At 40.6% G+C, this 22,275-nt stretch overlaps 2 protein-coding genes across 2 annotated transcripts in view; one reads left to right on the top strand and one right to left on the bottom strand.

Moving 5' to 3' along the window:
• SYNE2 (spectrin repeat containing nuclear envelope protein 2) overlaps positions 1–14,177 on the top strand; it is a 166,728-nt gene extending 152,551 nt beyond the window's left edge. The window contains 14 exon segments of the mRNA XM_034061427.1: positions 2,137–2,324; positions 2,490–2,640; positions 3,126–3,308; positions 4,448–4,585; positions 5,469–5,663; positions 6,447–6,729; positions 7,086–7,154; positions 7,948–8,084; positions 8,989–9,118; positions 10,271–10,482; positions 10,966–11,154; positions 11,844–11,933; positions 12,137–12,183; positions 13,137–14,177. Of these exon segments, the coding sequence (XP_033917318.1) occupies positions 2,137–2,324; positions 2,490–2,640; positions 3,126–3,308; positions 4,448–4,585; positions 5,469–5,663; positions 6,447–6,729; positions 7,086–7,154; positions 7,948–8,084; positions 8,989–9,118; positions 10,271–10,482; positions 10,966–11,154; positions 11,844–11,933; positions 12,137–12,183; positions 13,137–13,362 (2,238 nt within the window). The 3' untranslated portion in view covers positions 13,363–14,177.
• Positions 14,178–21,078: 6,901 nt separating this feature from the next.
• Positions 21,079–22,275, bottom strand: part of ESR2 (estrogen receptor 2) — a 41,997-nt gene continuing 40,800 nt past the window's right edge. Inside the window, exon 9 of the mRNA XM_005149610.2 lies at positions 21,079–21,268. Coding sequence (XP_005149667.1) covers positions 21,079–21,268 — 190 coding nt within the window. The remainder of the gene's footprint in view (positions 21,269–22,275) is intronic.

The raw sequence follows: 22,275 nt of genomic DNA on the forward strand, positions 1-22,275 counted from the left end.
TCTGAGCACCTCTAGACTCCTGCTGCAAACTTTTAGCAGACTGTGTATGAGAAGACAATGCTGATTAAAAAGACCACAGCTAAAAAAAAGCCCACCAAACCACACCACAAAAAGCCTCTTTTGCTCTGCAATAGAGAAAGCTTTATCTGAATGTGACAAGTAAAAGGATCTTCCCCAGATATATTCAACAATTATTTCAACAAGAGCAGAATGATGGTGAGAAATATGCCCTGCAGGTTTCTTTTATTTGACATCCATGACTGGAAAAGCTTTACCTGTTCAGTCTTGAATAATGACATTCAAAAGCATTGTGCATCCACAGAGATGTTTTGCAGCATGTTTGTTCAATTAAAGGATGAAGAGTAAAGTGTTAATAGTATTAATTTTAAGATTTCAAAGCTGTTCTGGCAATGCAGATGTCTAGCAGTGGCATGTAGTCTGTTTAAGTTCTCTGGGCAATGCTGTGGAGAGTTGGAAGGAAAAGCACCTTTTGGGGCCTAATGTATGTTCCTGGCTCCATTACTTAGTTTGCTGTGTTTGTTTCACCATAATGCAGTCGGGTCATTTGGAATAACACCTTGGAAAATGGTGAGGATTCTGACTAGGGTTATTCTATGAACCCTGGCATGACTGAAAGTAATGAGATTGTGTCAGCAATATTACTACAGTGCAAGTAGAGCGGATCTGTAATCTGTGGTCCAAATTCTTATTTTCATTAATACACCTGTAAATCCAGTGCAATTTTATGAATTCAGTAGAGTTTCTCTGGTACCAGTTGTAGGGTAGAGCCTGTGTTAAAAAGGCACTGCTGCCTCTTGCTCAAAAAAATGGCTGTAAATCATTAGTAAGCTGTCAAAAATTATGTTGGGTCTGCTTCTGGCAGTGTCTCGTCTGTGTAAAGATTTTGGCTCCCACATTTCTTCAAGCTGTACATTACCACAGAATCCCACAAGCCAAATTTTGACCATTTATGGCTCAGACCTACTTTCAGGTACCCATGTAAGACCACTGAAGACTGCTGCTGGGTGATTCTGAGCTCCTTGCAACTTGTCTTCTGGGAAGGCCTTCCTTCACCTCTTTTTCTATTTACTACAAGCTGTGTCTGTGTTGGGGCTTTTTCATTTGCTTTATTTTGTTTTGGTTTTGTAAGTCTAAAGTAACACCAGTTCGGCTTCATCTGCCCACTGAAATCACTAATAGCATTTAATGGAAGTTCCTGTTCACTGTTGTCAGAAAAAAATGTTCCTTTGTATTTGTTGTTCTAGTGTTATTCAAGCAATAGAGACTGTTGCTTGAATAAGTGTTATCCAAGCAACAGTCTTCGTATCTTTCATTAGGAAAGCCAGAAAAGGGTTGAAAAAAATGGAAGTATAGTACACACTGTAATTTCATTAATATTGACAGTTGCTAGCATTGTACAGAGATGTCTTTTCAATAAGAAATACTTAGATAAGGCTTTGTTTTTCTGTTATTCAATTACATTGAATAGGTAGGACTAGATATAGGTACAGAATGAGACTGTGCTGGAGACTATGATGGATATGCAGGCTCTGGAGAAGAAATCTGCAGTGTAGATTAGACAAAGGGTGTTTGCCAGAACCTTTAAAATAGTCTGTCAAAACGGGAGCTCTGCAAGAGGGGGTAAGAAAAGCAGTGTAACACTAGCTACTCATGTGCTGTGTTTCTTGATACCAGCCTGTGATCAGATAGTCACTAAGTACATGAACTGTTCTACGAGTTCTCTGTCAAGTCTTACAGGGTAATAAGCTGATAGGAGGCACTGTCATCTTACACTGTCAAATTTAGTAAGTATGTGGTTACTTTTTTGTGTTTATGGTATGTGTAAGGTTTGAATTTTGTATGCACATTAAAATTGTGCAGACTATTAATGAGGAGATTGAACTTTCACTGAAAAACGAAAGCTGAACAATCCCTTTTTGCATGGCAGTTCTGTTCTGACCTGTCAGCCTGTCATCTGCACAGCTCATCCAGCAAGTCTGTTTTCTAAAGCTAAATAAGCCTTTCATGACACACAAATTGCTCTTTCCCCATCTTCTGCAGCATTTTGGAAGGGTATGCGTGAAGTCTAGCCATGCATGTTTCTTTCTACTCAAGCTATTATTTTGCCAATGGCAGGATCTGCAACGCGACATAGAGCAACACACCGCAGGGGTGGAATCTGTGTTTAATATTTGTGAAGTCCTACTACACGATTCAGATGCATGTGCTAATGAGACAGAGTGTGACTCCATCCAGCAGACTACCAGGAGTTTGGACAGACGGTGGAGAAACATATGTGCCATGTCTATGGAAAGGCGAATGAAGTAAGTCTTTTTCTTACCCCTCCTGAAGAAGCCTGTGGCAGCATTTTTAACAAATGCTGTAGCTTTTGCCACAAGCTGAATTCTGAAAAAGGAAAAAAAAATACCAAATTGATAGTTGGTTTGTGACAAAATCTTTTCATTTTTGCATCTTCCTTTACATCTTAGAATTGAGGAAACCTGGCGCCTATGGCAGAGGTTTCTGGAAGACTATTCTCGCTTTGAAGATTGGCTAGTATCATCAGAATGGATAGCAGCTAGGCCTAATTCCTCAGAGGTTTTGTACACACATGCAAAGGAGGAACTGAAGAAATTTGAGGTAAATTTTTTAACTGTATTTCTTTGTGGTCAGCAGCAGGCTGAATGTTCCGACTGCTGAATTCTTAATGTCTATATGAAATGTCTCAATCACTGAAAAAACACCAGTTAGGTAGTGGTGGCATAGAGAACATAAATAATGTGGCCACTGTGTGGCTGCTAGGTGTCTGGCTGATTTATTTGGTTTTGGTTTATTTTTCTTTATTGTGGAGAAGCAAAATACTATAAACAGACAAGATCCTGCTCGTAAGTTAAATATTTATGTTTTGTAGGCTGGAGATGTTTGTGGGTTGAATTTTTTTCTTCTTTTCCTAATGAGCTGAGTCTGAGCAGATTAGTGAAAATACAGGTCCTTCTCTGGATTTAATTTTCTATTAGGAAGTCTGATTTTAAGGGAAGGGCATCATCATCTCTTGTGATAAACAGCAGCATCCAGATCCTTTCTCTTACTGGCAAGGGAGCTGACTTCCTTGATTCACCTTGTAGGCATTCCAGAGGCAAGTTCATGAACGACTCACTCAGTTGGAGCTGATCAATAAGCAGTACAGGCGCCTTGCCCGCGAGAACCGCACAGACTCAGCCAGCAAGTTGAAGCAGATGGTACACGAGGGCAACCAGCGCTGGGATTATCTCCAGAAACGAGTCGCTGCTATTCTGAGGAGACTCAAGGTAATTTCACGGTGGGGTAAGAGAGTGAGGAGCACTTACAAGTTTCTGTAGGAATTACCCAAGGGCAAAACGAATACTGGAGCAACTACCTTGTGGGGTTTTTTTGTCTTGAGTTACCAGTGTAGAAAAGGAGATCTAGAAAGGTCTCACCGAGTATATGGTGGTAGATCACAGAATCATAGAATAGTTAGGGTTGGAAAGGACCTTAAGATCATCTAGTTCAAGCCCTCCTGCCATGGGCTCTTGGTAGTTGAAGACTATAACACATTGTTCTTCTGTGCTTTCTTCCTGACAGAGGAATGTTGTGTTACACAGAAGAATGTATTTGTGACACTTCAGTGAAATGTCCTGCTTGTCCAGTTAAACTGATATCTGAGCAGATATTCTATGCTGTGCCCTGGGGAAAACTTATCACTCCCTCACTTTCAATTACAGCAGTGCTGCAAGTAATTAACAGGCAAAACTGTTAGATTCCAAAAGTCAGTGAATAAAGCTGTAAAAGTGCTGACAGGTTTGCTCTGTGCAGTTAAAGTTTGGGATGTTCTGTGATTCCTTTCCTGAACAGTAAATCCACTGAGAAGAAATGGGGCACCATAAGCTGCATTTTAGCTTTTGTGGGAGATGGCAGCAGGGAGAGCTTCTCCTGGCTTCCATGCCAAATAATGCATTAATTACACTGGCATGGTCATCTGAGATCTAGCTTCTTCATTTTTTTACTAATTTCAATGTTATAGTTTTAAGCGCTTTAATTAACGATGTGTCTCACTTCCTTTGTCTGTCTTCTAAATTTAGAACAAAGTAGATGTTAAACCTGAGTCCAACTAACTGTTACACTGCTATAATGATGTGGGAGAAGATAGCCAGTGTGGAAGCAGGAATATCATTTTATAAGCACACCTTGTTCTGCCTAAGTTTTACTGTCTCTCTCATACAAGTAATGTACTAACGTAAGACACTTTGTTCCAGCATCACTACAGGAAATGGGCAGTTTTTATGCATGGCATGCTGCCATGTGTTCCTCGACAGCCCTTAAGGTTAACAGCAATTTTGAAACAAAACACTTGTTTTCAGAGGGCTTCTATGACCACCTTTTTTAGTAGCTGAAGTCTTATTATCCTGGCTCGCTTCTTCCTATTCAGCACTTCACCAATCGGAGAGATGAATTTGAGGGGACAAGAGAAAGCATCCTTGTTTGGCTCACAGAAATGGACCTCCAGCTGACAAACGTGGAGCACTTCTCAGAAAGTAATTTTGATGACAAAATGCGCCAGTTAAATGTACGTATCCTTATAAAGTAGTTGTTTAATATCAGCAGCTTGGCTAGTCCAATTGGGCTGCCCTCTCTTTACAGAATCATCTTATTTTCTGGAACTTCACAATAGCCAACAGATCTCTGTAGGACTATATTTGTATTAAGACACCACTCATTTGTTAAGGCCCATCCTGTGAATCAAGATTAAACTGTATTTAAATTCAGGCTCAGTGTTCAAGCTCTGTTCTATCCTGCCCATTTTTACTAACACTGAGTGTCAATGACAGTGATATCTCTCTGGGAAAGGACCACATGCAGGTTACAGTAAAAACTACATTCCTAAGTTCATGTGTTTTTTTCTCATTAGAAGTTTTTTTGAATTGGCATTAAGGTAGGATCTCTCCTCTGAGTGCATTGTTTGTAGACGGGACTTCAACTGAAAGACAGCAGGTGTGCAGTGATTCTAAAGAATATACTAGTTCTTTTCTACCTGTTCATGTGCTTGTTTCTTCTTTCTCCCTGCACTGTTAATCTTTTTGGGATGTAGATTTACTGTTAGGTAGGCTGGAGGCCCAGCCAGGCAAACAAACTTCTTCATTACTGAGGAAAGGAGAGCAGAGAAGGATAAATTCTGATAAGCTGAGTGCCTCTGTCATGGTCCCCTGCAGGCCCAGGACACTGCAATTATATTGAAGTATACATGGGTGCAAAATGTCTTTATTTGAAACTGTAATCCTGCTAATAAAACAAACCTCTGGACCTCTTCAGTAAAAGTATATTTGCCAGATGAAATAAGATACCAATGTCAATTGCTGCTTTTCTTTCAGTTCAATGAAAAAAGAAACCCAAACCTTAAGCTAAAAAGGGGTGTTGCAGAAATACTTATTTTTCTTGTGTGTTCCAAATAGGGTTTCCAGCAGGAAATAACACTAAACACCAATAAGATTGATCAGCTAATCGTTTTTGGGGAGCAGCTGATTCAGAAGAGTGAGCCTTTGGATGCTGCTGTGATTGAGAACGAATTGGAAGAACTTCATCGATACTGTCAGGAAGTGTTTGGGCGAGTTGCCCGCTTCCATCAGAGACTGACTTCAAGGCATCCTGTAAGAAACAACAGCTGTTTTGATCCTTGGGGAAGATTTTGATGTTTGAACTGCAATGCTCGTTGCTTTTATCCCTAGCAGCTTAACCAAGTGGCTTGAGCTCAAAGGTGTCAAGACCTACTCAGCAATTTTGCCAGCTTTGCTAGACGTTTGTCACCAGTCTTTTCTCCTCACGCCTCTCCTTTTGAGACTTCATCTGTAGAATCTGGATAATTGCATGGAAGTAGTTTACAGGGTTAACATTTTTACAGTAGTGGTTTGAGGGCTTTTTTGGTGGTTTTAGTATCCTTTTTTTTTTCTTTAAATTCAGTAATGTGCTTAGAATACCTGTTTGTCCAGTTTCTTGTGATAACCTTGAATGGAGAACAGCATGCACTTCTCACTGGGAAGTTTGCTTTGGCTCAGAAAGAAAGAACATCTATTGGAAAGCAAGGTAGAGGAAGTAACATGAACATCTACAAGCAGCTGTTCACCCTCACCTGAGCATCATTTCATTGCTGCCTACTTGGAACTGGGTACCTCTCTCTGCAATCTAGAGAAAGATGGTGGTGGTTGAGTGTCGTGAAAAAAGGGAGGTTGCTGCTCATGTGAGGGTTGTTTTGGCTAAAGAGAAAGGAGGCAGAACTGATGCTTCTCTTCAGTTTTAGGCACATGGTCTTCAATTACTGCAGCTGACCACAAACTAGTCCCCTGTAGTTGCGTGTGGCTTAATCATTAGCTCATTAAACAGTGTAGATCTATTGTAAATCTTATTAATACGCAATAATTGTTATTTATTTTTAGGTGTTGGACGATGACAGAGACACCTCTGAAAATGAGACAGATCCAGAAGACTCCAGAGAAATCCAGAATGATCCCTGGTGTAAGAAGGCCATCAGCGAGGGGCCCAATTCAACACAGTCCCTTTGCCACCTCATGCCCCCTACTCAGGGTCATGAAAGATCAGGCTGTGAAACCCCTGTTAGTGTTGACTCCATCCCACTCGAGTGGGATCACACAGGTGATGTGGGAGGTTCTTCCTCTCATGAAGACGAAGAAGAAGCAACATACTACAGTGCTCTGTCAGGTGAGAACTAATTGCCAGCCGCTTGTTTTGACATGGACAACTGCAGGATGTGCCTGTGTGGGAAGGGAGGGGGACTGAGGTCTTCCTCCCACATTGTTGGTTCATTTTCAGGTACTGTTAATAGATGTGAGCACTCTTATCTCTTAGAGGTCTTGGTGAAGGGAATGGTATTGTCTAAACCAAGCTTATCTTTTCAGAAACATAAGGGTTTTAGAAACCTTACTTTCTAAGACTGTTAGATGAAAATAGTACCAACTTATTTTGTTCTTTCTCTTTGCTGTCCTTCATTGTTTCAGTTGTTCTTAATAGTTGGAGAATATTAAATAGTGAGGAAAATGACATTATTCTTTTTTCAGATGTAGAAATCACTGAAAATCCTGAGGCATATCTTAAAATGACCACAAAAACTTTGAAAGCATCTTCTGGTAGGCACCTGCTAATGCATGTGTCTGAACATGGCAATCTCCCTGTGCTGCACGCTATATTCCTCAACCTCTCTCATATGTAATGTCTGACTTCCTGCCTTGTGTGGACACCATGTCTCATCCTGCCATGGTGTTCTTACGCTGCAGTATTCACATGTACATTACAAAGCAGTCAAGAACATACCATTTAGATTTTGCCTGGTAAATGCCAAGGTGGTTAATGTGCATTTCTTTGTATTGATCCAAAGTCTTTTGGTACTTTCTTGGTGGTTTGCTCTGGGTAGTATCACTTTTTTGGTTGTTTCTAATATTGATTGCATAATTACTGAAGGCAGTAGTTCCAACCCTGCAAGTATTTTCTGTGGTTTGTGCATGACAGAACTATGTGTGTCCTGTCTATTAAATCCAGACCAAACAGTCCCCAAATGAGGACATGTCTATAGTTGTCCCTACTGACATGTGTTGCAGATGTGTGATAGTGTTATTGGGATGCAAACTTTCCAAAACCACAGTGCAGTCTTTTATTTTTTTTGAATGCTCATACATGTGTTCAAGCATTTTCCAGAAGAAAACAGAATGTCCCGTAACTGCATGGCTCTCATTTCATTACCTTTAGAACACTGTTCATGTTTTGCAGATGTGCATGCTTTGCAAGGAAAGCTGCAAAACTGTCATTTTTATGCCATAAGTCGATGCCATTTTATTCAAAGCGCTTTCTAACAACACAAAGCAACATCTTGTGGAGATGGGATTTTGCACTCATGGTGTATGGGTTTGGTTTTATTTATTTCAGGAAAATCTGTTTCAGAAGCTCATCCTTGGCATTCTCCAGACAGACCAGTCCACAGGAAATGCCAGTACAAACAGGCAGAAGTGGCTGGAAATGTGTTGTCTGATCCAGAGACAAGTACTCGCTATAAGCCAGACTATGTGAGTTGGAAGCTGTATGGGCACTAAACCTGTACTACACAGTCTGTTGTTCCTGTAACTCCATCTTCTTCCCTCCTCCAGCACCAAGGGAAAGATTAGTCATAGGGGGAATGTTCACTTCATGCAAATTTAGACATTATTTCTGGTGGCTCAGGTAACCAGTGAGAATCTCTACCCATTTGCTAGGGAAGCTTCTTTAAAGCAATTCAGAATAATCATGCTAGGCTCCTGATAAAAGTCAGTGTTTGGAGGGACTTATTTCCTTGTTGTCATAAAATCTAAGGAAATCTAACCTCCCCAAAGGAGAGAGTATTGAATGAATACCCTCCCTTGATAGTTACTGATGTATCTATCTCCCTTTCCTAGGCGGACCAATTTGAAGGGTGCCTTTCTAACATGTAACCCATCATTTAATCTGCTTCTGGGCACTAAAAAATATGCCAAAATGGCTATTGTTCATTGGTACCTTAGCCTTGGTGGCTGGATGCCTGCTGTGGCTTTGCCAGCAGCTGCCAGGCTCAGTGGATCTGGACCAGTTGTAAGCATCTTCTGAGCACAAGATGGTGCTGGTATCTGGTTGCTTTTATCAGTCACTAATCCAGTCTTAGTCAATAATGCCAAGACCCAATATTCAACAAAGACAGTCAGCAAATGTACATTGTCTGCTCTGTGTAGTGCAAAACCAATTAATTTGCAGTGCTCAGTCTTGTAATAATTAGTGTCACTATGGTATGTGTTTGTTTACTGAGAAGGCATGGAGAGCCAGAATAAACTGTTAAAAAAGATGCAGAAGCCCAGTACTAAAACTGACGTACCACCCAGCCACCCCAAAGTAACAGAAATTAAGTTTGACCTTTGACAGCTTGATAACCTGCAGCAGTCACCTACCAAAATGTCATTCCAGATGAATCAGCTCAGCTCTACAAGCAGCAGCAGCATCAACAATGAGAAAATTTCGACTCCTGACATGAACGATGAAGAACCCCATTTTGAGCAAGAGCTTGTGAATATAGCAGCCTCAGAGAAGCAGTCAGGTACAGAGCATTAGGAGTAGCTTTGGTGCTGGGGTATTTGGCCTGTGACTGTGTAAGACAAAGAAAAGAGGGCACAAAGGCAGCATATTTGCCTTGGGAACAAAACAGAAGTAAACCAATATCCTCTAAATTGATGTATTTTTGCTAACATTTGCTGAGCTGCCTTCTCACCTGGTACCAGCCAACCTGTATTTGCTGTTCTAAGCTTTTATATTTTCTGCCACATTTGAGATTTTATCACTCATAGTATACTTCTTTCTCTTTGTTGGTTGAAATGAATGGGAACAATTTCACTTCTGTGTGATGCTGAATACTTCACAGACTTTTAATCATATTTCCCACCAAAGTAGTGCATCTCTTTTTCCAAATTAAGATTGCTGTAGTATATTTTCTCATTTATTGGTACTCCGTATGACAAGATGCTACAGCTCCCATTTACAGAAATGCTTTGTCAATGCTGGTAATGTATTCTGTTCTTCACTTTTTCACTGCAGTCCTTTCTTCCAAATAGGCCAACCACCTGATTCTCTTAACCTCTTAGGACCTCATTCCTGCTTTCAGGTGCTTGAGATTGTAATAACACATCTGTACTGCAATCACAAAAGTGAATCAAATGATAAAAAGAAGACTGCAGTTATATGCACCAGGTTACTTAGGTTATGTCACAAAAGGACCAGGATTGAGTCCCACATATGGGATGGACAGGAAAACCTCTGAGAAGGGCTTAGATGTGCTTCCAGAAATAGCGTTAGTGAACACACAGGTGGCGTCTGCAGCTCCTTTAGCATGGGACTGATAAATCATAAACCCAAGTCCTAACTGCTGGTAGGATCCTCCTAAAGGATCATATTGTATCCCATGAATTTTGGTGTCTACCAAATCACAGCTTGGCTCATTGAATTCTGTCTCCTTAGATTTGCATTAAAACATCTTCAACTAATGTGCAGCATTACTATGTGGATAACTTGACTGGCAATATGAAACTTACAGACTTGCAGAATCTCAAGAAAATTGTGTCTGGATAACAGTAGTACTTGGTAGCAATTATTTGGCCTTGAGTAGATTGGAGAATAATTTACTTGTAAACCATGCATCGTGTTTACGCACTCTTCACCTTACTGAAGATTTAAACATTTGTTCTATCATTTGTAGGCATTATTGATAGGCAGGAGCTCATCCAAGCTCAAGACTTCAGAAGTGACCTTGAAATAAAACAGAAATTGCAGCAGTGGCAGCAGCTGAACTCAGATCTTAGCAACATCTCTGCTTGGCTTGATAAAACAGAGGAAGAACTCAAGAAGCTGCAAAGAGCGACAGCTCAAGTCAGCATGCAAGTGCTGGAACAAAGGGTCAAGAAATTGAAGGTAAGTTATGGCATACTGAGAAGTGGGATTTCAAGATGCTCATGCTTTTTATCATTGTCTTTGTGCTCTTGGGGTCAGCAAGCAGCATGAATTCTGGGAAGTTTAGACTGGATATTAGGAAAATTTCTTCATAGAGATTGCCTATATGAGTTTTTTTTTTCCATAATTATGCATTATGATAATAATATGGATAAAGTTCCTTGTGGACAATCTTTATTCTGGTGTAAGACATCCAATTTCAAACATTTAATGTCTTTTTGCTATGGATTAATTACTACTAGGATTATTTCTGATAGTTCAAGCAGGTACAGCCAGTCTCTTCAACAGATCTTCATTTCGTATGTAGGTGTAATAGTCATTCTTATGTATTGCGGATTCTCAGGCAGGTTGAGTTGTTCTTTAAAGCCTTCTAGAGTTCCTCCATGAGAGCATCCTTGAAGTTGAGAGTAAAAGTCTGTTGTACTGGTTTTTATTTGTTCTAAGCAACTACAGAAAGAGCTGCTGGAACAACAGCTTAAAGTAAACTTGCGTCAAGAACTCACTGCTTATCTGCTGCTTAAATCAAATGTTGATGACATTGAAACTGATGAGAAGGTCCATGCAATTGGAAGGAAACTGAAAGACCTTATTGAACAGGTTTCCTGTGACTTAAAAACCATACAAGGAGATCTGGTGAGTCAAAATTTTAATACTTGTTCATGGATCTTTGATACTGAAAAGTAATAACATACTAATAGTAAAGGCAGTTATAAATGTCTGACTTTAAACTTAAGTTCTTACACCTTCATAAGCTGGAAAAAAGAATAATGAAATCTGGCTATAGGAAAAACTTCAGCACCACAAGGTTAGTACAGTATAGAAGCAGGTTGTCCAGAGATGTTGTGCTGTCTCTATCCTTGAAGGATTTGAAGAGCAGACAGGATAAAGCTTTGAATAAGGGTTTTGGTCTGGTCTTATAGGTGACCTTGCTTTGAGCAGGGACTAGATGAACTTCCTGATGTCCCTTCCAACCTGAATTATCCTATGAGCCACACCAAATATTAAGCTAGGAGTGTGTAATGAACATGTAGGAGTTGTAGTTCATAGCAATATATTGCTTATCTTGAAAGCTGTCAGATAAAAGATATTTTCAAGTTAATACCCGTATGCATCTGTTCCACTACAATTCTTTTGGGTTGTGCATAGTAAAATATTTGTTTATACTGGAGAACTGGAGCATCCATTTACCACTGCTTATGTCCATGTAAAGAAGCATTTGTCTGTGCATGCACAGAGAGGCAGTGAAGCATGGCTCTTTGCACTTCACCTGTTACGAGTTTTGAACATGCATTTTTAAAGAAGAATGCATGGTTACCTTTTAGGATACCAGAGCATTGCTGCTAGTTCCAGATGACTTGGACTCAGGGGTCTATAATCAAGTCACAGAGAAATCCAGTCCTGCTGTGAAACAGGCAAGTATTTTTTTTCTAGTATTTTCCTGTCAGCATATAGCATATTTTGTCATTTAGCCTGAAAGTTCCTAAAATGTAATCATTTCACCTTCTAGGTGCATGTACCTTATTACAGAATTTACAACATGGCTTTAAATTCTACAACTATCTTCTTTGAGAAATTCTTTGTAGTTTCTGAAACTAAAAGCTATTTCTTTCAACAGATCACCATACAGAGAGCTTCAGAAGACAGAAAAAGCAGCAGCAGAAGGTATTATTTTATATTTGCTTGCCCCATCCCTGACGGTGTTCAAGGCCAAGCTGGACAGGGTTTTGAGTGACCTGGTCCAATAGAAGGTGACCCTGCCCATGATCTTTAAGGTCCCTTCCAACCCAAAGCATTCTATGCTTCTATGATCTCTTGAAGGATAGTGAGAAAGACAGAGATGAGCTGAGTGCCAGCAGGAACCCAGGCAGCTATTTTCATAGTTTGATATATGTACAGGTAGAGGTGATTTCTACGTAACTGTAGTGTCTCTTCTACTGCTCAGCTCTGGGTTGCATCTTGGTGAATGCTTTCCTTTAGCACTTCTGTTCCTAGACCTCTGCACCAATGTGCAACCTTGGCTTGTCTTTACTCTTGAGAAAACTTTTTGTGACAAATGAGAATATTTCAGTTGTAAAACGTCCTTTAATTCTACTAGCATCCCTGGAAAAAGAAACTTGCAGATTGGAGCCACTTAACAACAATACTTACAAACAGACCATGAAGGACAAAGGTAGAACTTCACTCTCGATACATAAGGGCCTGCTCAAAGGACATATCTCAGTAATGCCAAGAGAGAGAAGAGGCTAAGCAGTCTGAATGATGACTTCCTTTATACTTTAATATGTATTTAGAGTGGTTTGTTTGTCTCCAGGGAAAAGTTAAGTTTATATCTAAAAATAGGGTAAAAATGCAGTGATCTAAGCTATGGGAAATAAATGTTTCTTCTTCAGCAGTAAGGACAGTAAGCCCAAAACAGCATCTGGCTTCCCACTGAGCAGCCTTGCATGCTTTCAAGTTACAGTTAGTGTATTTTGCTGTAGATGGGCAGCCTAGATGGTTCGCCTAGATTAGGCAAACCCTAAAGACCAAGTTAAACACCTTGTTTAATTCAGACTCTAAAGTGCCTTTTTTTTCTCTTCCCTCCCCACGCCCGCTCCTTTTTATCTCCTTTTCAGAGGTGAAAGCCATCCACAACCTACTCAAGCAACTCCTCAGACTCCCTACTTCTTTTACCGTGTATTACGAGCAGCATTTCCGCTTCAGTTGTTCCTTCTACTGCTTTTGCTAGTGGTTTGTATAATTCCATCTTCTGAGGAAGACTACAGCTGCACAAGGGCAAACAATTTTGCCCGTTCTTTGCATCTGATGCTGCAGTATCTTAATGGGCCTCCACCAATTTAAGAAGCAGCCCTAGCCTCTTCAGTTATACCAAAATGCACTCTTTTGGACTTCTAAACTATAAGCAACACACTTTATACTTTAATGCAATAAACAGATTATTTCATAGGTTAAGTTGTCTTAAACTTGCAAGATTATTTTATAGTTGTCTTAAATTTGCAAGGTGATAAAATACTGAGTAGATGCAGAAAGTACATCACAGTAATCTTAAAGATAGCTCTCTGTCTCAGGTTAGCATAGCAAACTTTGGGGTTTAGTATCACAACTGTAGAAGAGGCACTTTGGCTAAAATGGTTACTACACACACTTCTTGTTACCTGTATCTTTTAGCACTGTAGTCACTTGTTGGAAACAAAAGAGAAATATTCAAAAATCTAGTTTTGAATCTTTGTTATAGTATTTTATTCATCTAAAACATTTAATAAATGGATGCACATTTGTTTTGTATTACATATTGTGTTCTAGGGACTAGGACTGCTGTGTTGTCTTTTTATACTACCTTTGAAATAAGAAACTGTTGCATTGCATGGAAGTGGTTTATAATGCACATATTTTCTAGATGAATATGATTATGTAGACTATCCCTGATGTATACAAATCATGTAATGACTTTTTTAATGAAAGATTTTTTCAGTTTTTAACCTGCTGAATAGTGTACAGTATCTTGGGAGAGAATTGTGCATTTTTATAAGCTTCATCTTTAAAATGAAACTGACACTTGGCAATGGCTGGAGAATCACTGTGTACAGTCAGCATTGCCATTGCTTCTTGATTGTACAGTTTGAGTACTGTCATTAAAATTTAGCCAATGTCTGGAAGGACTCTTGGTGTGTCTAGTGGGGGAGCAGCTTCTGTGTACGTCAACTCAATTTGCATCCTACTGCAAGTGTCAGAAGAAGCACAACCACTCACTTGTTTGTCAGAACAAGAGATTAAAACTTGCGAGTGGAGCCTGTGTTCAGTGACACAGATCCTTTCCTTTGCAACTAACTTCCCGAAGGAAGAATACAAAGTTGAACCAGGTAATGCTTATTAGTAGTTCAAAATGCTGAGCTATTTGCCCCCATCCTGAACTGATTTTCTAACCCAGGAGTTAGGGCAGTGCTGGAGAGAGGTAAGTGCATGACAAGGAGAGCTCAGTGTGATAGTAAGAGTTTTGGTTACAGTAAAAACCACCCAGAAATTGGCCAATTTCTGTAATGCTTACCGATAGAAATAAGGATTTATCATTAGCCTGTAAGAATTCTACCTTTTCTCCACTTGTCCCTACTGGTGATTGCTTATTCCTCATCTTCTGGAAAGGGTATTTATGAAGCAAGTTGTTTTGCATTCTTATGTTCGGAGAAAGAGAGTCCCTGTAGCAAATTAACAGCTTCTTCCCCACCTATGGTTGCAAAAAAGCATGTCTTATTTTGAGGATACTGTACTAATATTTTAACTGATATATAGTTAAGCTTACAAAATTAGCAACATGGAAAGTCAAAGCCTTCAATTTGGCACATCTTATAGTAGTACCATACAGTAGTTTACACCAACCCTGTGTGTTCAAGTATGGATCAAGGCATGCCAGCTCCATACTGGTATGTCTCAACCTCAGTCCCAGGCACAGGGCTGAAGTGTCTTTCCTGTGAAGACAGGCTGAGAGTGCCGGGTTTGTTCAGCCTGGAGAAGAGAAGGCTCCAGGGAGACCTAAATGTGCCAACAAGAAAGCTGTAGAGGGACGTTTTAAAAGGGCATGTAGTGATAAGAGGAATGGCTTTAAACTGATGGAGGGGAGATTTAGATTACATACTAGGACGAAGTTCTTCATTTATGAGGGTGCTGGGGCCCTGGCACAGGTTGCCCAGAAAAGTTGTGGCTGCCCCATCCCTAGCAGTGTTCAAGGCCAGGTTCAACAGGGCTTTGAGCAATCTGGTGTAGTGGAAGGTATCCCTGCCCATGGCAGGGAGGCTGAAGCTAGATAATCTTTTAAGTTCCTTTCCAACTCAGACCATCCTATGATTGCAAGTAGCAGTGCTCAGGCTCCAGCTTGCTAAAGACACACAGATCTGCAGTGCTTCCAGAGCTCACAGTGTTCACAGCCTGTAAGCTAGCACACTGCTTCATATAGCTGTGTCTGTGGAGCCAGGCTTGTGCTCCAGCTATGACTCACAGCTACAACTCACAGAAGTGATGTATCCAGAGATGAATGACAGATCCTCTCCACCCCTTGCCACACAGAGACATTTAAGCTCATTTAAGTTTCTACCTCTGTAGAAGTCAGCCAACTCTAACCATTATTTCATTGCCAGGTTGTCACAAAATGCCCATGCAAACCTTTCCACCAAGAACTAATAGTCAGTTGCTGACATGATACTCAGTTCTTCTGCCATTGAAGAATCGGTGCAGGGAAAAAAAAACCTGAACCATGTTAAAAGATCTAAAGAAAATTCCATAGCCGGCAATTTCCTTTCATTATGTACAGTTACAGGAAATCATTCAGCTGATGTAATATATAAAAGGAAGAAATTTCACAAGATTATCTCAAAATGTCACCAAAAAATAATTCTAGGAAAGTAACTTTTTATTTTTCCCTAAAACCTATTTTAAAGAGTTTTACTTCTAGCTGATAATAACCACTGCACTGTAGGCTGACACTGAAGTCTGCTTCAAACAAAAAAGTCACCATATATACCCACCAATTTCTTAGTGGCATCCTCCACATTCAGGACTGGGTTGTTAGTGTTCAGTGAAGGGAAGGGGAGAAAAAGATGAAAAATAGAGGGCAAGAACAACTGAGAGCAAGCATGCATGTCCATCCTTTTGCACATGCATTTTATGAAGGAGTGGAACCAGGCCAAAACTCGTTTTGAGTTTAGTTTTCTTTCTTTGTCAGGGAGATGAGACCTCAATCTACTGTCAGCTATACCTACTCCCTATTCCCCCTCCACCCATGGAACCAGGCTGAGCTCAGCTACAGGAAAGAAGTGAACAAAAAGCCATGTATTATTTAGGTTTCATGATACCTGTTTATTCAGCCACAACAATCTACAACTGAATGAAACACACATCACTAGACAAATACTACAAGTAAGTTCACAGAACTGAAGAGCAGCTGGAAGGATGGGATCATGGGGTATTTTTCACATTAGAGTTACATACATAAAATACTTGAAAAGGCACCAGCTTCGGTCACAAACCCGTTTCCATTACAAACGTGCAGTGAAGGTGGAACTTTTAAACTAAAATCGCATATAAAATGGCACTCAGAACAGAAAATTACGGATACAGGAAACATGCAGTAGCACTGTTAATAGCCATGCTGGCTCCTTAGTACGTGATTATTGATGAGCAAAGGTTTTGTCAGTTGAGGCAGTAGCAGCAGAAGCTGGCATTTTTATAGCAAAGCAATCTTGTTCTCCTTACGCTGTTAAATTGAAATCACTGACACTCAATGCATGAGTGGAGGTGACTCACATGTGTAAAGATGGAAAGAGTTTAAAATATCCAGATCATGAGTAAAATGAGGTCTTCACTAAGAAACTGTTGTGCCATGTAATTTACCATAGTTCAGTAGTAAAACACTGTGAAAAATTAATAATACTTATTTTCCAGATTTTAGCAGTTCACTTGCTTTTCATTTTCCCATTTACAATGCTCTAGTACTGGTTTAGGCACAGGCTCAGCACAACAGATGACCATGTCCTTAACTGCTTTGCTGAACAATTATTTTACAGGACATAAATAATGTTAAACACTTTCTTCCAAGACAGATGGTGGTAATAGCAAAGGTGTTCCCATGACTTCCAACTCTGAATGTGTGGAAGGATCACAGGACCATGCACCATGGAAAGAAGTGGTGCAGCCTATAGATGGGCTAAGAAAAAAAGCAGCTGCTGGTGACTCTCTTTGACTGTGCTCACTTGCAGTAGCCAGGAACAGGGTCTATAAGCTTCTCTGCCATCTAAAGAACTGAAGAGGATATCCTGATAGATCCATTGCATATTATATATGTTCACTATTCATCCCTATAAAGCAGTAATTCCTGTGACAGGGCATTCGGCTATGCTCACTTTAAGGCCCCTCGAACAAAGTCATGTGAATCCACACTTTGTTTTTAACTTTAGCTCTCCAGGTAAGAGCAACTTGTCTCCCAGGGGCACTTCCCTTAGTGGGGAAGGGCAGGGAAAGGAAAAAGATTAGGAAGTTCTTTACTGTGAGGCTGATGAGACATTGGAACAGGCTGCCCAGCAGTTGTGGATGCCCCATCCCAACCATTCTAAGATTCTGTTATTTTATGATAAAGTCCAGACAAGACAAAAATTCTTACCTCAGAAGAGTCTGGTCACTGGTGACAGCTTGAATAGGATCAAGAAGCAACTTTCTGTGGCCTCACTGCATTTTTAGGCTCTGTTAAACCACTCTAATAATGCAAACACAGAAAATGTCTCCATACTTCACAGGCCATCAGGAGGAAAAGAAAAATTCCAGCACTTCCCAGCTCTCCTTTCATCACAGTGATCCTTGTATAGATCTATCATTCAGTCAGTAAGGAATTAATATATTACTATTATGGAAATATGCATATTTATTGGACAAGAAATCTTTAAGTGCTACCTTTCTTAGTTTGCTACACATTTTATAGGAGCACTCATCACTATCTCACAAGAGAAGGTTCCAACACATCTTTTCCCCCGTTCTCCTCTCTGACTGCAACATGCCCGTACTAAAACTGAGTTATTTGCAAGAAGGCAGTGCTGTGGGAAAGGTCTCCCCTTCCCAGAGACAAAGCTCTTCACCTGCCTGAAGCGCTGTGAGGCTTGCCCAGTTCTTAAAAAGAAATCAGGTTTGGTTTACTCTTCAGCTCTAGCTCCAGACTCGAGCAGAGCTCGAGCACGATTTCAACAGTGTGAGGAAAAGTTGGGGGCTTCTTATTTCCCTATTTTCATTTTCTTTAAACCCATGGCAGCCGGCACTCCTGCATGAACCACATTCGCTCACAAACATCCCAGAACTGCAGCATCATTTCTTCAAGTAGAAACAGCCACCTCCAGCCCGGTCCCAGCAGAAGCAGGTGTACAGCAGCACAGTGAAGGAAACCAATGAATGGGCCCTGCCCTCCTCACAGCCCTCAATTCACTCATGCTGAAACTGGAAAAGCCTCCCCAAAATCTGAATTGAAACGCAGTGTGGCAGCTTTGCTCAGGCTTGGCAGGGACATGGATGTGCCCCACAGCAGGAACACAGCACACAAGAGGGCCTGTGGGATACAGACCCATGATCAACCCAGCATCTCAGGAGCCAAAGGCACCCTTGTTCAGTCCTTGTCACACAGCTTCCTATTTATAAACTGTGCTGTTTTAGAGATATGCACCTCCTCTTTGTCCCAGTACAACCACAGCTACTTTAATCCAGAGTCAACAGCGACTGGCTTTTGCCCATTTTAAAACAAGCACTAGTAGTAACTTAACAGAGACAAAAAATATGTGATAAAATAACATGTTCCTATTTGCACTCTGCTAGTAATGGCATATATTAATCACAACATGTGGCACAAAGCTGCAGCATCGCCCTTTCACAGTCAATCCAGAGCAAATTTCCATTAAGAAGCTAATTTTTACAATTTATACGCACTCCTTCCCATTTTCCTTTTAAGAAGAGGTTTATTTGAGGATTGCACATAGGTTCAGCACTTCTAATGCAAAACAAAACCAAGATGATCGCTTCAACATTTCTTTGAAAAACTATTAAACAGAAAGATTGCACAGGATAAGAAAATCAGAGAAAAAAACCCAACAGGCGCAGAGGCCAGAACATGATCAAGCCCAAGAAACACCAAACCACATCTGTCCCACAGCAAAACCTCCCTCAGAATGAAAGTACCACTAAATTCCAGACTGTACTCTCCTTTTTTTCCCTTTTCTGTAGTAAATATGACACTTATTTCAAAGGGCACTGCTATATTACAGTTTCTTAAAAACACTAGAAAGGTAAGCAGTAAAAATGTAGACCACCAGCAGCATCTGGTATAGTACAAGATCAAAACAACAACAAATTTGTGCAACTTACTGAAAACTCTTTATGCGCCTCCTATAAAAAATACTCTCCTTGGCTTTAAAAAAACACCAAGATCAAAAGTTTCATTAATATTCCAAGTACGCAACTGGAATAAAGTCCCTAACCAAAAGACTTATTGGCTCAAAGCAGACATTTGGTCTGATGCCAGTTTATTTTCTCCATACCTGAAATGCTCGGAGAATGCATGCATTACATTTGAACATATCCACTCAGCGTGATTCTAACTCACATCAAAATGCAGTGTTGGCAGTTGCCAGACTGAATGATGCCATCCTGCTCTACACTGAGGCCCTTGGCCAGGCTATTTCCTATGTTGGTTTTTTAACTCAGTGCAGCTTAAACACATGCAGAAATCAGCAAGATGGGGGGAGGTTAAACCCACATCTTCAATGAAGCTCAAACAAGGCCTCACACTTGCACAGTGAAGGAAGTGCCAGAATTGTCCTGTCCCTGCTCTTTGAAGGATCCAATACAAGATATGAGAAGGCGCTTTCTAAACAAGCAAGCAGCAAACCTGAGGGCAGCAGGCAAAACCAGGTCCCAGCTCATGCTTCAGTCCACTGCCTCCCCCCTCCAAGATGGCTGCAAGAGGTTCCGGGTGGGCAGGACATAATTCCACAAGCAAGTCCAAAGAGGAGGGAAGATGGTTCGTTTATAGCTGATTTCACAAGCCCGGATTAGCAGATCATATACAAATGCAAACAGTTAATATTCACAGAGCAACCTCTTGTACCTAATTATTATAATAGATTTAACATAATTAATAAATATGTAAAGCAACATGTTACTCTCACAGACAAAACACATTTCAAAGGTCAGCACTGACTGAAATAACCAGGCAGTTTGGTCATTCTTTAAAGCACTGAAGAATTATACACATATGTGAGTGTTCAGAACAGGCTCAAAATACAAACTTAAGCTCGCTTTAACAGTTCTGAAGAGGCTCTGAACTGGTCTTAGAAGCTATTCTAACTGGTCTTCAAATGAAGACACTTGCAGCCATTGCATATTTAAGAATAGAAGAAACTCCTTTACACTGTACATATCTTGGCACTTTATATCAGCTGCAAGGCAGGGTTACCCAGGGACCAGCACACACAGGTAAGTGGATCTATCCCAAAACACTGCTTTACATTTCATACAGTCTCATGCTGTTTTAGGTAGTCCTGCAAGGAGCAGGAAGTTGGATTCAATGATCCTAATGGGTCCCTTCCAACTTGAGATATTCTATGATTCTATGAAAGAGGAGATCAACTAATCATCACATAAAAGCCTTGGTCTGGGAGACAGAAACGAAGGTGCTCAGTCCTAGCCCTGACACAGATGACTTCTGTCATCTTAAACCAGTCCCTTTAGCTCTCTGTCACAGTTTGGCTCTGAAAAGAAGCAGCAATAATTCCCTGTCTCTCAGCACTGTTCTGAGGCTTAATTTCATAAGGTGCTTTTAAAAAGTCTCCAGAAAGGCACTGTTAAAGTGCAGCTATTCAAATGTCAGAAATACGGACAGAAGTGCGCATCCCATAAGCCTTTCCCAAGAGACCGATGTGCAAATCTAGAAGAGATGAGGGCTCACACTAGGTCACACTTTAGTAGTCCCAACACAGCAGTTTTGTTTTCTCCCATAGCTTTGAACAAGTGTCACATCTCCAGGTCTCAGCAGAATTACTGGGCTGCCCCATTCCGCAGACTGTCTCCAGTCTCCATTTGTTCTAACGGGCCAAATTCAGGATGCGTGGCTGGAGACTTCCTTTGCCCTCGGAGAGTGTGCGCATTCAACATCTCCAGCAGCAAGTCATACACTGGGACGACATTTTTACACTTCATGCTCAGGAGATGCTCCATTCCCTTGTTACTGTGCAGGAGAACAGAAAATAAGTCAGTGATCTGGGCCCAACAATGTAGAGAAGTAAACACACCTGTGGCTTCAAGAGAGACCTTTTCTAATTAGGGGTTAAGAAGATTTAGCTGCTGTAGTCCCTGACACCATTTACCACTGTCAACAGTAACAGCATCCCCATACTTTAAGGCTGAGTGGTTTACTGTTTAGAGAACCAAGATTTGTTTTACACCACACAAACTGACTTCAGAGAAGAATTGGATGTATGGACCCTATTCGAATCAAACAGAAAACCTCTTAAATGCTGTAAATGTGGGAAGTTCATACACTGCATCTTTACACAAAAGGAGAATTTACAATGTGCAGCTCTAATGACTACCTGGCTCCTGCCTGGCTGAGTAGGAAGACCAAATTACCCTGTCTAACTTCAAGCAGTTTGTTGCCTCTCTGCATGTCCGGTGTCAGACTTTGCAGATGGCTCCAGGCTTTTAAAGCAATCTCTTTTTTTGTTATGCAGTAAGATACAGTGACACCTGATTAGCTTGAATGCTCTGTGGCTAGATCATGATTTGGACTAAGAGGAGATGGTTATTGCTGTTGCGATTGCACATGGATATACTTCAGATTCACTCAAGATTTTGGGGTTGAAATATAAATGAGTTTGCTCAACACCAACTTTATCACAGTGGAAATAGTAGCAGGCAGTCAGCACACAGATGACCTAGGAGATTGGATTGGGAGGGGGACAGTGCTTCCAGAAAAAAATGAGGTTCTGCTACAATTCAAGAATTATAAACACATTAATGGCAGCCCCCTTCCTACATCCAGACCTTGAGAGTCCTGCATCATTTGTTAATCAAGGCTGAGAGCAGCAAGTATTTCCAGAACAAAGTATAACTGACTGACCACAAGGAGACAGGTCACATGTAGCCTCCAGGCTTTGGCTGAGGTAGGCACAGCAAAAAAACTCTGGTTTTAATAAGAAATTATAAAAAATCCCAATATTTATTCACATTATGTCA

The sequence above is a fragment of the Melopsittacus undulatus genome, chromosome 4 (assembly GCF_012275295.1).
Source record: "Melopsittacus undulatus isolate bMelUnd1 chromosome 4, bMelUnd1.mat.Z, whole genome shotgun sequence".
Taxonomy (NCBI): domain Eukaryota; kingdom Metazoa; phylum Chordata; class Aves; order Psittaciformes; family Psittaculidae; genus Melopsittacus; species Melopsittacus undulatus.